The following is a 16,322-nucleotide window of genomic DNA, read 5'->3' as shown; positions in this document are numbered from 1 at the left end:
TCACAGTTTTGTTCACTGAAGGAGTTCATATCTGTTTTGTAAATACTGAAAACCAAATCTTCCTTGTGCTTTTATGAGGCTAGCTAAGTGTTATTAGCTACAAATTAGAAACAGAAAGCTCAACCAAAAAAATTAAAGTTATCATTGAGAACTTTTATGACAGAACAGAATAGGCCTTTCTTTTTGCTACTTTCCCACCGTATTTCTCTTTTAGGTCTCAATATAGCCATGACAGTGTTTCACCTAAAACAATTTCCTACGGAAATTCTAAAGTTTCCAGACAAATACTTGCCTACATTTCATAATCATCATCGTGACACTATTTTGGTAAGAGAATGATACAAGTGGCCCACAAGCAAATAACATGGAGTTCCTGAGATCCTAGTGACGGTGTTCAGCATTCATCTAGATCCTACATCCAGTTACCATACTACAGCTCACAAGAGGCAGAAAAAGGAAGATCTGAAAATACAGTTCTGGTCTATGGAATTGTTCTTTCTTTGCACGTGAGTTGATAAGCTGCACTAAACTGTGTATCACCATGTATAAATGTATCAAGTGATTTCTTGTCTGTGTACTGCAGGTATTTTGAAAGCCTTTGAGGTTGGCCAGGTCTTCATAGAACGAAGCGTAAGTGTCCCCGAAGAGTATAACAAAGCTCAAAGAGACTATTTAGTTTCTACTCTGTTCAAAAGGACTTACGGCCGTGAGAAACAAACTATGAATGAAAGAAGAAGGCAAGCATATTTACGAGGGTCTAAAAACGCACCCAAGCAAGCATCACAAGTACAGCTCTCTTATTTTACAAAACTCTTTGGAATTGGACATAGAAAATGTGATGTTAACACACACATTTTCTTTTCATGATTAGGATTATTTTTCATCACTACTTTTAAGAAGACAATTGATGTAATTCATAAACACTGAGGAGATGTCCAGCTCGTGTTTGTAACACTACAAGAAAAAGTGGTTCCAATCCTCTGTTAGCGTTAGCAAAACAGTCTCTCCTTTCTTTGGGTAAATCGTACTTTGTATCTTTGTATCACTCATTTTCTTCCTCAAGTACATAGTTATTTATTGTGCAGCTGGTGAAATTATGCTTTAGTAGCGTACATTTAACTGTGGTGACATAACCTGCTATTTCAATAGCTCAGTGCATGGGAAAGTTAACAGCCCTGTGGCTGTCATCCTTCTCCTAGCAGGTTGCTACCAAATGTTTAACAGACGTAGAAGCTTAATCTGAGCATTTCTAATTCAGAGCTTTGGTTCTGTGAAGCTGAAGCTTTATTTTGTCTTTGTCTAGCTACACTAGAATGTAGCATCCTACTACTTATATTTCTAAGTATTGTAAAATTCACATAGTCTCTACAAGAAAAACTTAACTCAGTTTCTTAACAAAAATTATTACATCTATTTCTGAAAAGCATTAATGGTAAAGCTATACAGGCAAGATCTCTGGTATATTTGGGAAAAAAATATCAATTTTTAGTATGCTAAAAAATAATTTAAATTCAATCTACATTCAGCCACAAACTGATGTTCAAAAACCTGCTACAGTCAGGCTCAAAATGAGATATGAAGTTAAAGCTTCCTTTCAGGATGCAGAGTGCCCATTGCTTTGGTTCCTGTGTGTTCTGATAGAGCATAAGGTTCAAATCCTGCTCCTATTGAAGTCAATGACAAAACTTCCATTGACTTCAGCGGTGCAGGATCAGACCCAAAGCAACACAGCTAACATCTGCTTTCTTGCTTTCTCTCTTACCTTTCAGTGAAAAATATTAGAAAAAAAAAAAAAAATACTATCAATCAGCTATTCTGTGGTAAGTTTTCTTTATAAAACATATTGCTTGTAATTTCAACTTTATATATATATTCATTCTGTGTATGTATAGATATTATCAAAACTGTCAAATATCATATATGCTATACCATATTATATCCTATATAGATGATTCCTTCTTTGTGAAAATCCTAAAAAAAAAATAACATTTAGCAATCTTACAATAATGCCCCAACCTAGCAATTCTACAGTATCTCTATAACCTTGTGGATTTCACTACATTTAATATGACCTGATACGATCAGCAAATGAACAAATTGCTTTCCCTGATCTGATATTATTTGCTATACAGAGACTGGAATTCTTATCAAGTTTTTATCCATCAGTTTAATTTAGGCATAAATTCAGTTACCGCCTCCTGTCAAAATATCTGTGATACTAGTTCAGGGTAATGTGATTGCAGATCAATAGTCAGTCTTAGCTCCACAGAAATAACCCAATCCATTTTTAAAATGTACTGAAGAGACATCTAAAGAAACTAGAAGAATGACTACCACATTTAATTAATTTCTGCTCTAGTTTTACCCTTTTCAGTTGGTGGCCATGGAGAACAGAACACTTACAGAGCTATACTGTCTGCTGCTGATCTAGAAAAAAGTTAAAAATTATTAAAATATTCTTAAGAATAAGCACTAACATCTTTGTAGCTCCCATTAAATAAACTAAGCAAAACAGGAACCCAAAATACAATCATCATAACATAGATTTTTCAAAAACAACCCCACAGCTTAATGGAAGCAGTTAGGGAATATCAGTTTTTTAAACTGACTTTTTATATAAAATAATTCTCCCAGCGCAACAGGTGAAACAGGTTTGGTAAAAAGAAAAGAAAACCATTATTTTTATAATCAGAATTATTTTTACAAGAAGAATTTTAAATATATATACAGACAATGTAGCCATATCAATGTAGGAAAGCTGATCTAGTTGAAGACTAGAGGATGAAGCACAGCTCAAAAATTAAAGCCAGCAGCAGGAAATATCAGATGAAACTTGAAGCTAAAGGAAGTCCGTTGGAATGGGAAAACAGAAGCAACATGAAGCTGAACACTGAAGCTATTTGCAATAAACTGTCGTGTACCGCCAGAAGTGAACATTGGATGGAAGGCACAGACAAAAGTAGATTAAAACAACTTGGCAACAGAATGGGAAGACACCAGAATGGTCTGAGGAAAGGAGAGAAGTGAGAACAGGACTAGAACAGTAAGGTCAAAGCAACTGGGAAAGCCACAGGCATAAATCTTCTTGATTGCTGCCTCTGCGGGGGGACAGCTCATTGCTGAAGAAAAGTCAGGCTTAAGTGAGACTGACAGAGAACTGGAAACAAATAGACGCTCAATAGTGCAGAGACTATGAAAAAGAAGACTTTAAAAAATGAGTAGAGATAATTGAGAGCTGGGGAAAATGCGCAGAGAAGCAAAGAAGAGAAAAATGATGAGCAGCAACAACGAAAGAAGAACGTAGAGTGGGGGAGAGCACAGGTGTCTCCCCTGTTTAGAAAGGCTTCGGAGGTACCTAAGAAAGGCAGGACCCATCGCACAGCTTTACGTAAGGGATGGCTTGTTATCTTTATGCATTTCATCATTTCTTCTTGCTGTGTAAATCAACGGTACTGCAGCTAATAGCCATGATTTTATAGCATGTGATGTTCTTTTCTTTTCAAGATGCTGGCATAATGCAACTTTGAAAATTCAAGTCGTTCCCCCCCCCCCTTTTTTTAAAAAAAAAAGTAAACTGTGAGTTTAGGGATCTGGTTTTGTAGGAAAAGGTCTGAAAGTTGTACTCTAAGATCTAAAAATAAGGAAAAGCAAATCAACACATACAAAACAAACTGTTACTAAAAATGTTTTTCAGGAGTAAGGCTTGATTATGGAACTGAATGAAGGTTTTTTAACCACTTCAAGTTGTCAGCATTAAGTGCACCTGAAGGCACAGCATGACCTAAGGCTGCTGTGGGGAACCTTTCTCCTGGTGTGAAGAAGCAGTGAGCATTAGCAAGTGTTCCCTGCATCAGAACAGAGAGTACATTTAGGAACAGGTATTGGCATTACACTTTAACTTTTGTTTGTCATGTTTGGTTATGGTAATAAGGCATGATGAGTGTCCCCTTGGATATGATTTTTTTCTTTCCAATGACTGCAAAGACAACTCAGAGTGGCTCAGGACAGATACTTGAATTTTCTCAAACCCTAACAAATGTTGGGATTCGTCCAATTCAGTTTTCTCAAAGTCAAGCTAGATTGGGTAAATATCAGCCTTTATCAGAGACCGGTCCAATGTCCATTCCGATCAATTCCAGAGGAAAGGACGTAGAAAGATAGTTTTAAGAACACACTATCTTTGCAAAAGTGTCAACAGAAAAAATATACAATTGTTATTGAAACACACATTTTTTAAAGGTTTGAGAGGCATAAATGCCAAAATCTGACAAATATCCATTTGCTGTGAAACCTACCCAATTCCATTAGCCTTTTGAATGTTGTATGAAAAAAATTTAAAACTGGGAAAGGAACTTGATGGATCAAAAGGAACTACCAGTACCACCAAAAGGTGAACATCTTATTAGGAAAGCAGTAATTTTTTCTTTGGTAAACAACCATTTAAAAAGCTTGCAAAGGTAGTGTTTGTCAGCTGTGTGCCAGCTGCAGCTCTTCAGTACATTCACCTATTGTAACTGGGGCTTAGTCACATTTAAATCTGAATTCTACAAGGATGCAGGGGTTCACATAGATCAGCTTGCAATATTGGGATGACATCCTGTATTCTTTATATGATGCTGGATAGGCAAGATATGAAACAAGATGGTTTACTCCTGGGGGACTTAGTGCACTTAATCTTGTCGAAAAAAACAAAACAAAGCAAAACAAACAGCCTCATGGTTCTTGACTGCAGCATAAAAAATATGCCCTATGACAACTGATAACCTAGTCACAAAGCCTTTTTAACACAAGGAATGAATAGCAATGTGTCATATGTATACATGTGAGCAATGTGAAATGCTACCTACCCACTAGCCATCATTTTATTGTGTTATTTCCACAAATACAAATAGCTTTTTATCAATCACCTGTTTCTTTTCTGTTACATGCCCTTTGTCTCATCAGAAGCTTGTTATATGTGGGTGAAGAAACACTGAATATATTCCATAACCCCATTCTTTTATCAATAATTTCCTGTTATCATTACACACCAATTTGAATTTTGTGAATATGGCCACAAAGGATCAATTCAATTAAACCAAAACTACAAAGAGAAAATCTCACTGCAAGCCTCTGTGCAACTGGTGAACCCAGTAATTATATATAGCCACCTATTGTGCTAGCATAATAACATGCGAAGAAGGTTTAGTTAGACACATTTACACACACAAAAAGCAATATGGGCATAGAAGAAGTCATTTTTGCCAAAAGTATAGAACAGTCACACAGTAACAAATGAGAGCTGCATGAATCCTAGTTTACTTGGCTATAAATAAATCCAACATTTTCTTTCTCTCCATGGTAAAATAAAATAGGAGCACAGAAGCATAACAGTCTCCTTTGAGCAACCAGTCTCTTTCTGTTCAATTATAGTCATCAATCTGTTCCACCTAAAATATTTTCCTCCTTGAGAAACCAAAGAAATCAGTATTAGGATCCAAAACATGCTGTTGCAAAAATAAAGTAAAAGAGGTCTTTCCTTTTTGTGAATGCATTTGTTCTGAAAGACTGTAATTTTTTTAACATTAATTCTCTAATTTGGGTGAAAATAAAGTGCTGCATTTATATGGCACTTTTAATCAAAAAATCTTGAAAGGCTGAAGAGCTTGGTAAGGAAAGGTAAGGGTTACCTTCATTTTACAGACAGAGAAAACTGGAACAATGAGAGCTTAAAGCTCTTCCCCGCCCTGTTCCCATCCCTTTCCTAGGTATATTCATTCCTTTTAGATGCCTAACTGGAAGCCTTTAAATCCTGATACTCTGAAGCAAAGCTCTAAACAGACAAAGCTTCAGTTGTACAAGTACCCTTTCTCTCACCAGCGACAGTGTCAGACTCTGTAGCACTGGGAAATGCTCCCCTGTGCACGCTCCCACAGCAAACTGGAGAGCAGGGGAGGAACAGGGTCAGGTGTCCTGTTCCCTGCTGCATGCTCTTACAAAACTTCTCAAGGAGGGTGAAGGTTTTTCCATCACTTGACATCACTAGGTGAAGTCTAGTTGTTGTCTCTAATATACATGCAAGCTATAGTTTCACTAACATCTCGCTTGATGTGAGCATCATTTAATAAAATCTTACAGCTTGTGTTACTTACAAGACACAACCATCTTACAAATCTATGACTATGAGAACACAAGAGAATTAACTGTAATGAATTATCTTGGGGGTAACACTTTGGACTAAGGCTTTTTCATCTTCCTAAGATGTGATAGCCACCAATTTGCACTGTCTCTTCCTTTACCCTGTGTGCCACCGAACCATCAAAGCGCATGAAGTAAAGCCAATTTGATTTAGCTAAATAGAAAAAAAGTCCAAATACTCTTATTCACGTGGTAGTTCTGTACAGAAATCTACAGAGAGCAGAACACTGTCCACCCAACACATTTGAAAAATTATAGAGAATTATTTTAAAGGTGAAAAATCAAGGTGCCAAAATAATGCAATCTGTGGTGCAAAAATAGTTTCAGGGTAAGTTCATTGTGCTCAAAATCTCATCATGAACTCCAAGACCTGAACAAGCACAGGGACCAATCCTTTCGGTCACAGGGATGGTTCCAAAATAATATACAATGTGCATTTGGTATCCAGGGAAGCACTATGGGGAAACCAAATATCTCGTAAGTATTCCAGCCTAATTTTAACAACTATATAAACTGTCCTAGGTTTGGGGGGAGGGAGGGAAGGTTTTGAAGTAAATTTCTTGTGGTTTTGTTTTGGTTTTTTTTTTTCCCCTTAGATGACTATCTTTAAAGTGTAAAATAACTACAGTTATTTGTTCATTGCCCCTGTACAGTGAGTTTGTCCTCAGTTCAAAGCATTGCTGTAGGGGATCATTTCTACTGCACTAAAAAAGGATAGCTTGATCACAGTCATTAAAATTTCTTCCAAGATGTAAGTATGAAATATCCTTTAAAACATTGGTTAGCTGTTCTTACAGCAAGCATCAGTTATTCACTTCATATTTTCTTTTAAGACATTTCTTCAGAAGCCAGATCTTGCAATTAAGGTTCTGTTTAAGATCTTTTGTTCAATGTGTAAAAGGTTAGTTTTACTATCCTCTCTTAAAGCCCACAGTGCACTATTGCCTATAATTTTTACTAACAAGCCACTCGTCATTTCAGAAACCTAAATCAGAGAATTCTCTTTTTCTCACTCAGCATGCAGACAACTAAAGCCCTTTTTCCCCCTGGGGTCATATGCTAGTTTGATTTTATTTTCCCTGACATTTCACCTGTCAGATTATGATAAGTAGAAGAAACAAAGAATAATCATCACATTCTTACTGAATCTCATAATCACATATCTGGAAATATAAGATAAATTAGAAACATTATCCTGAGGGAAAACATTAACACTGAAAACACCATCAGATATCCAAATCATCTTCCAGTGACCTAGGATTCCCATACAGGTTAAAAAAATTCAGAAAGGAATCCTGCATAGCACTGTCACATCTAATTTTTTTATCTTCAAATACTAAGGAACAAGCTACAACGACGTAAGAAGAAAAACAGCTGCAGAGTTAAAATCTATTTAATAATAAAGCCATATGTCTTCTTTAAGTCCTTCATGAATGCTTTCTGAAAGCAATCCCGAGGCCAAAAACCAGGACAGGTTACCATGAAATGGTATAAGCTCAAATTAACTAGTTGGCAAGGTGAAAAGATTAATGAGCCAGAACACACCAAACATGCTCCTGATTTACTGCATCTGTAGTTTGCATGTTCCCAATTTCTCTCTGTCTCATAGTGTTGAGAATCGCAAGTGATGAAAACTTACCTGCTTGACCGGTGGTAATACTGACAGCTGCAAAAAGCCTCTGGGAACGACTCAAGTCGGAAACCCCATTCACAGCTTCAACTTCAAACGTATAGTTAGCATGAGCTAGCAGGTCCATGACAGTGACATAGTTATCGACTAATCCAGTTTGCTGGGGCATATATCCAATGTTACTCCCACAGGGAACACATTCACCCTGCTCCCAGCTGCACCTCTTGCACAAAATTCGGTAGGTCACATCATTTCTTCCCCCATTGTCAGCAGGAGGACTCCACTCCAAACTCACGGTAGTTTGGTTGATATTGAAAATGAGGTTCTGTGGTGCGGATGGAGGTCCTGTGTAACACACAAAAAAGTCCAGGGTAACTGCACAGAACCACAGTGGGACATGTAGCTAGCATTTTAATTACTGAGACAGAAAACATTTGAAGCATTTCTCTGCACATAAACATTTCATTATTTTTAAAACAAGCTGCATAAAAGCTTCCTTGAATTCACTTGGTAAGAGTTTTATTTATTTTCCATTAAGGCGTCAGAATAACAATTGTCTGTATATTTACTGCGACTGACTTCAGCCATATCTCTTTTGTGCAATTAGAAGGATTGGTTAATGTACCTTAAAGGTTGTCTTTTATAGTTTTCCCAAGTATGGGATTTGTTCGTCTCTTCTAAACGTACTGCACCAACTGCACCTAGTCCTTTGTTACCAGCTCTGATATGATTTACAGAGATATTTGGTGCTGCTTTGGATTTAGGAGGCTTCTACTGTTTGCACCACCAATCTGTGTAGGCTATTCTATTTGTAATTAGAAGGTTAAGCCAGATCTGACTACAGTTCAATCAAAGCTCATATCTGCACAGGTTACTTTTCATTTTTCATGTTACTCATTCTGGTACTATATCACGTAAAGCACATTGTCTACAACAATTTTACAGCCATGGGAAAACTATGCCTTTCTATTACAATGAGTTACAACACTTACCCAACATGCAAAGTTGTCCAGCGTTATATCAAGCAAACATGAAACTATATTTATGCTGATTCTATATTCACCGTCAAATTCCTCCCCCCGACCCACCCCACCCCCCGCCTTTCAAATTCACTTACTGCTGTAAATGTACTTTTCAAAAACAGGCAAAGCCAACCGAAACTACTAGCTACAAGTGGCTGCACCTGGTTGGTTAAGCAATGTCCTTTACTATTAAATTCATGACTGACTCACTTGTGCATGCGACATATGGTGGATCAGAAGGTGCTCTATAATAGCTATCTTCACATTCGCATCTTGAAGATCCTTCCTTGTCAGAAAAGCTGTGAGTAGGGCAGCGGGAGCACTGCAGATCTTGTGAGGAGGATTTGTAGAACCCACGGCCACAAGCTAAGGCAGAACAAAACAAATTACGGTTTAGATTTGCATGGACTACTACTCCGATCATTCATTTTTGTCTGTCACATGGGGTACACATTCCTGTAAATGTCTAAACTACCCATTCTGTCATGTTGGCGCAAGCAAGATATTATACTTAGAATTTCTTTTTCTTCAGTTGATGCTGTTAATGATTTTGTAGCATTTTTATGAGTTCAAGCATGCACTACAAATACCTCGGCAGTTGGCAGCACAATATTTTAACACAGAAAGCCATAGAAATATAACAAGCATCTGTTTTTCACCAAAGAAGAGTACAATAATGGTGTGAAACAGCTGGATGCCTGCGATAGGCCTAAACAAGGGAAAAACAGTCTGGAGAAGCTCTGCTCTAAGGCCACTGAAGTGTTTCTGGTATCTAAACTAGTCGATTTGGAATTAATGGAGCAAACGTTACTCTTCCCTGATCTGAGAAACCCAAAGAAGCTGTAACCCACCAGTGAGCCCTAATCCCAAGGAAAGAATGAGGCATGAACACTTGTTGGATGGATGGTGCTGGTAGGAACCAGGAGGAAAAGGAGGAGGGCAGAGAGCATAAGCGGCACAGATGGTTTTTCCAGTTTCACAGAGACAACTAGGCTCAAACGAATTTACTAAAATTTTCAAGGGGGAGTTAAAAGGTAGATAATTGGAAATAGGCGCGTAAGATCAGCTTGCCTGCTGCGAACCCACGGAAGTAAAAAAAGCTGATGTTTAGAAAGACTTCTTTCAGCTACTGTCACAGCTCCCAAAGCAGAAACACCCAAAAACACACCTATAGTGACCGTTCCAAGCAGAGGACTGCAACCTAGACAGCTAGCTTAAGAACGGATAAACTATGAGAGCTGGAAGGGGATGAGGAAGAGGGAAGTGGGGATCAGACTATGCTAAAACTGGAAACAGACCCAGGACTCCATTTCAGCATTGAGGTTATGGGCAAACTTCCACTGTTAGCACGAAAAACAGAACACAAAAGTCCTCCAGAACCTTCTAATCAAGCAGAGGCTTTTTCAACCACACTATTTCAGTTTTTTTCCAACCCTAACAGACCGTCTAACCTTAAGCCGCCACCTGTATGCAAAGAAAAGGGACAGTGGGTGAAACTTTGTTATTTGGTATCAAAATATTACAGCTAGTTAAATAGTCATTCTGAATTCAGAGAGTGAGGATTTACTTTGGTTATATTCATATTTGCTTGGATATTTTCTCAGAACAGAAATGCAAAGTATCCAAAGACACTGATATTTGGAACTGGTACTGCAGTGATGACAAAAGCATGAAAACAATGAGCTTTATCCAAATTTCACTGAAGTCAGTGAGGAGTGTCTTTGATTTTAATAGCCTTTGGACTGGATGCACAGTGTAGCTCCAGCAACATGACACTTCTTGATGAGAGAAAAAAAATAGTGGCAATACTTAAAGACAAAAGTAGATTAAAGTTGATGAATTATGTAAATCAACTGTGTATCATACACCAGTATAAAATTATAGGAAATTCTGGCCCTCTGTTACTCCCTATCAATATACAAACTTTACATAAAAAAAAAAAAAAAAAAAAAAAAACAAACCACCAACGCCTAAATGACAGAAATCACCATAACATTTAGAGTTTGTTTGTGGAAAAAACACAGTGGATGGAAGCTAAATTACCTGCAAAGAATATTAGCATGCAAAGCACGTATCCTTTGACTTTGACAAAGGGGCACAAGTTTGCATGAGAAGAAAATCTAGCCCTGCTTGTAAAACATGCTATAGTTTGATTCTACCACAGTAGCTGTTACATATGCATTTTACAAAAGAAGACAGAAAGAATTTTGGAAAGACAGTTTGGATAAACATGACTCATGAATTCATAGTTATGGCAAATTTAACTCAGAATTATCCTTTAACGCTTTCATTCAAGACTGTTTCAGAATTTCCTGGCCAAAGACAAGGAGTACAAAAGCTGAACTGATTTGTATGCGTGTACCTTAAGACATATATTTAAACTTCTGTCTGCTCTTTCGATACTTGTAATTGAAATGTAGTTAAAATTACCAAATAATAGTTTCCTGCCTTTCTTAAATAGTCATGTTTCTCTCATACTGAGCAAAACACTGGACAAATACACCAGGTCTTCCAGCACGAAGCCCTCTGCAAAGCGAAGAGCAACTTAAAAGGCAAAGATCCCTACTGTGTCTCCAGCCTGTCCTTCTCAGCAGGGAACATTACAAAGCAGACGCAGAGGGTAAAATAGAGATTTCAGGCAGAAATAACAAAACGTAAACAGAAAACCCCTTTCCATTTTTTTTTTTCCTGATGACTTGATCAAGATGTCTATATGCTTAGTCACTACTATTTAAGGTAACTGTGCATTTTTTATTAGAGTTCAGAGGACCTGAATGTCTGTGGCTAGTTTACATGACTGAAAGCCATTTCTCCTGCACAGCATACCACAGGTGGCAGGTTCAGGTACTCGTACCACGCTTCCATTCCATTAGCTTTTTGTTCAATAAGAGGTTTGTGGCAACATTTAATAACCATCCCTTCAACTTATATGCCCCATAAATATAAGGGGCAGGATATTCCACCATTGACACTTTTAACAGTCTTAAAACAGTACTTTTAAAAAGGATTTTATGTAACATTGCAATTCTTTAGAAAGGAGGGTATGCAAGGGTACACGTAATTAAAAGTATTCGTTGGAGGAATACAACTAAATTCTTTTTCTTTGTAAATTTAAATCTCCCCCCCCCCAAAAAAAAAAATATAATAATTTCAGCCCAGCAGTGGATTATTGCTCAAAAATTGGGGAGCTCTGAATCTTCATCTGTTTTTAACATATATCATTGTCCTTGCCAAGAAACTTACAACTGGAAATTCTACCAAGAGAGTGTGCTGCATGGACCACTTACAAAGGTGTGATAACTTGCCGGTGAGCTATGACAGATCACAGATGGGAAAGAACCATTCAAAAATACTTTTTGTACTCCTTTTTTCCTCCCTTTTGTCCTATCTTGCCAAATTGCCATGGTGAATTTTTTTGATATTACAAGTAATTTAAACACATTTTTTTGTTCTACATTATTTTAAATCCATCTATTTTGATCCAATTTAGTTCCTTAGAAGGTAATATTTTTAAGATCACAGGGACAGGTGGCATAAAATCCCCACTGCCACTACTTCCAGAAGCAACTTTAAATGTAAAACAAAAAAAAACAAAAAAAAAAAAAAAACATACCAAAAACAAACAACATATTACCCAAACATTACTCAGAGCTCTGTACAGGTACATCTAAAGATGATAAATACAGGTATTGCTCCACAAAAGTATCTCATGGTAAAGCTTGAGTCAACTTAAATTATATTTGATCACATCCATTTTAATATTTCAATTCATTAGTGCAGGAGACAAAACAGCAGCAGCGTTTCTCCCCTATAAAGGGAACCTATATTGTAAATCAAGGTACAGAATGCAAGGAACGATGGGACATATGCAGGAAGATATGACTGGTAAGGCAGCACTGTGATGTTGTAGCCATAATCCTCATTATGGTTGATCTGAGTAAAATGTGAATTCATTTGATCTTCCTCAAGCAATTTAAGACCCAGGAGCAGTTTTGTTGCTGAAGGGCTGAAGGGCTTCTGAGGTACTGGAAAAGATGGAGCAGGGAAAGGGAAGAAAGCCAGCACAAAATAAATTTACTTCCATTTACTGTGGTGTGTCATTCACAGCTGCTAATTTAATAGAACAGCTCTTCCCAGATGAAGCTCCCATTTTGCTTAATGAGCTGCTTTAAAGTCTTACACATCACTAACAGCACAAAGATGCAGAGTAACACCTACCAGCCTAACCTAAACCAGTCTTCAAATAAAGCAAAAATCAGTTGCTAATTCTTTCCCCACATACAAAATCAATAATAAATAGAGAAGACAGTTCTGCTTCAGCCAAAGCACAACTCTGTGCTTAGTATCTTAGTCTCACCATCGTTGGGGACCAACCGTCAGTGACCCTCCCAGGGCTGCCCAGCACCTCGGATTTCTTTATTTGCCTGCTATAGCCACAGCTGCTCCTCAGAGCCAATCTCGCCAGCTCTTCTACAAAGCAAAGAGGTTTCTTTTGGTGGGAAGTTGGCAGAATTTCACTGTGAAATATAAAGACAATGTCAACAGCCCATGGATGAGAGACCCTCTTTATGGAGCTGCAGTTCAAACCTGAGCAGGACTTTGATGTTTCATATTTAAACTTCATTGTCTGGAAGCTTTAGATAAAGCAGTAACCTATTCTGTCTGTACATGATGAAAGACCCTGGTGAAGATGACACTAGCAGTCTCTCTTGGCATGGACTACGTTGCTTTCTTCTTGTACATCCAGTAGCACTCAGCCACAGCAAGGACGTACCATGACAGCAGGGTCTGGTACATGGCTGGGCAAGGCTGCAGCATCAGTGCATGGCACTCACTCAAATACACGTTTAGCATATGCCACCGCCATCAGTGCAATCACAAACATTTTGAGCCAAAATGTATTTGGTATCATTTAAGTGCCTAATCAAATTCTGTAAATAATGGAATATTGCAAAGCCACAAGTAAATACTGAGGAACTCACACTACGAACTATGGTGCCACATCTGTGGCACAAGGCATTAGCCGCTGTAACTAGAGATGCTGACTGCAGCTTATAGAGAAAAACAGCAACTTCTCTCCTGTGAGCTCATCACATGCCTTAGTGGCCTGGTAGAGATCAAATAATGTATATTTTTCTTTTTGTATTTATAAAAAAGAATTCCGAGAACCTCTGGTAGGGGGAACAAAGGCATATGTAGAGAGCAGCAAACAGCAGTCTGGAGTCCCACTTGTGGGACAGGAAAAAGGAGAAAAAGGATGTGTACCATTCATTTTTATATAACCTTTCCACTATAAACACTATGGAGATTCATTTTTACTTCTAGAAAGGCTAGGGAACTTAAACTGGATGGGATGATGGAAACATAATAAGGCTATGAGTGACATGTGTAACAACTGATGTTTATATAACCAAAGGAGAAAGAGTAAACAGTTGTAGGGCACTGACACAATAATCAAGAATATTATTTGCTACTACAATAATACAAACAAATTAAAAAAGGAAATCTCCATTTGTAGAAGTGCAAGGTTTCCAGATGGCATATCAGCTTAAGACTTAAAGGGCACACAATTCTTTCAGCATGTTAGACACTTGATTGAACATGACTTTTGATATTTATTTATTTATTTTATTTCTTATGAAAATAATGAAACATAATGAGTTGCAAAGAGGTGACTGTACTAATTACCGTTTGATACCATTATAAAAAGTAGGTTGGTCTGAGAAAATGATGAAACACTGTGCTAGCAGAGCAAGACAGCTTGTGTTTATTCTTGTTTGCTCTCCATTCCCTGACTTTGCTGTCACAAGTAAGTTTTGGTGGTGTACACGCCATAGTTTCATGCACACTAAAGAAGATGAAACTAAAATTTAAAAATTGATACTTTTTGAAAATCAGCATCAACACATGGCAAAGGCGTAATCAGAGTTTCAACAACAGCAGTATTACTTATGGGTTTGGGTCCCACTGAGAAGCACAGCAGAATGACTGCCCACCTCGGGAGAGCTCAGGTTTTCCCCTCAGTTCCTCTCTTCTCTTCACTTGAATAAAGTAAGTTGACTATACGTTAAAGCAAGCCCACACATTGTGGTTTTTTGCTCCAAGCAGTGGCTAGACTTTGTTTTATATCTGTGTGGACATAAGCTGCCATTCTTGTGATTTGCTTTGCGTTATCTTAATCAACTCCCTACCTTTCTACCCTCCCCATGCCTGCAAACATTAAAGATAATTCAGCTAACCCTCTTTTCACAGAAATTTTGTATACACAAGCAGTTTGTGCAGATGCTTCCTGGATGAAGTTATGCAGCTGCAAAGACTTTATTAATTAGAAAATGCAAAATGGATTGTTTTGTAATTGAAACTATGTGGCTCTGATACATTTGAAAATTAACATACATATATGTACGATCAGGACATAGATGGATGCTGTTAGATTATTTATTACAGATGGATATTTTAGCTAATGCAGAAAAAAAGGCTGGTCTTTCTCCACTGGAGCTTTCAAATATTTGCTTCATATTAATGTCTATGGTTCCATAACTCAGGACTGAAAGCACAGCTTGCAGAAACAGTACTCCCACTGCTAGTGTTGCTGACCTCATCTGTGATGGACAGGTCCTGAATCTTTATTTTAATCCTATTGACAGTGCCTCAGTGGGAGTAATTATAACAGTCGGCCACAAATCCAGACCTCCTGTCACTGATATATTAGGGTTTTTCACAACAAAAATGAGCAGCAGACAAGGAGGATGAAAACAACATAGTGTAGTGATTATAGTAAGATTTGTCAACCCTCTTCTGTATTAACCCACTACAAAGGTATGAGAATTTGGCATGGGAGACACCAGAAATACAAAATGTGTTTACTCTTCCACAGTATAAAAATAAAAATTTGAAAATTATTTTGGGGACATTGTTTTCTTACGAGATACTTGTCTGGTAGATCACAATATCAGCCACAGGCACTTTTTAGCCAATGCATCTGAAAAGTTTAGAGAAACGGAAAGTAGACCATTAGAAAATAACTCCCAAATGAGGATTCCCGTGTGAAATATCATACATAAGAAATTCAGTAATAAATGGAGACTTTATAACTTCTGATCCCCTTTTCCAACAATTTGTGTACGTTCAAGTCATGGCTATGTTTGAAACTCTAAATTACTTTTACAGTGAGAGATGGCATCTGTTACGCCTTCTCTGGCACCTAATATATATTGTTTTATAAGGTGCTTAGACTGTAGTATTTTATTTGTCTAACTACTATGCAATGATAAATGTCTAGCTAAAAAAGATGTTTATTTTAGCTTGATTTTTAAACTGCAACAGCATCTAAAGATTACTCATGTTTCAACCAAGGAATTATGTTGTATGGTCTAGCTAGAGTAAACTCAGGACTCTTAATGGTGCCTCAGCTATAGTGTGAATGACATATCTAAATAGGGCTGTCCCACGGCTGCACACCATCATCCACTGAATGTTTGTTGCTGCCTGTC

At 37.6% G+C, this 16,322-nt stretch overlaps 1 protein-coding gene across 4 annotated transcripts in view; it reads right to left on the bottom strand.

The window, feature by feature from the left end:
• EPHA7 (EPH receptor A7) overlaps window positions 1–16,322 on the bottom strand; it is a 169,170-nt gene that overhangs the window by 104,282 nt on the left and 48,566 nt on the right. For all 4 annotated transcript variants that reach the window (XM_040598999.1, XM_040598998.1, XM_040598996.1 and 1 more), the window contains exons 4-5: window positions 9,040–9,195; window positions 7,817–8,152 (exon numbers count right to left, since the gene is read on the bottom strand). In XM_040598999.1, the coding sequence (XP_040454933.1) occupies window positions 7,817–8,152; window positions 9,040–9,195 (492 nt within the window). The remainder of the gene's footprint in view (window positions 1–7,816; window positions 8,153–9,039; window positions 9,196–16,322) is intronic.

The sequence above is a fragment of the Falco naumanni genome, chromosome 6 (assembly GCF_017639655.2).
Source record: "Falco naumanni isolate bFalNau1 chromosome 6, bFalNau1.pat, whole genome shotgun sequence".
NCBI classification, from domain to species: Eukaryota; Metazoa; Chordata; class Aves; order Falconiformes; family Falconidae; genus Falco; species Falco naumanni.
Note: the sequence above shows the minus strand (reverse complement) of the source record. Positions and strands in the feature narration are given on the sequence as shown.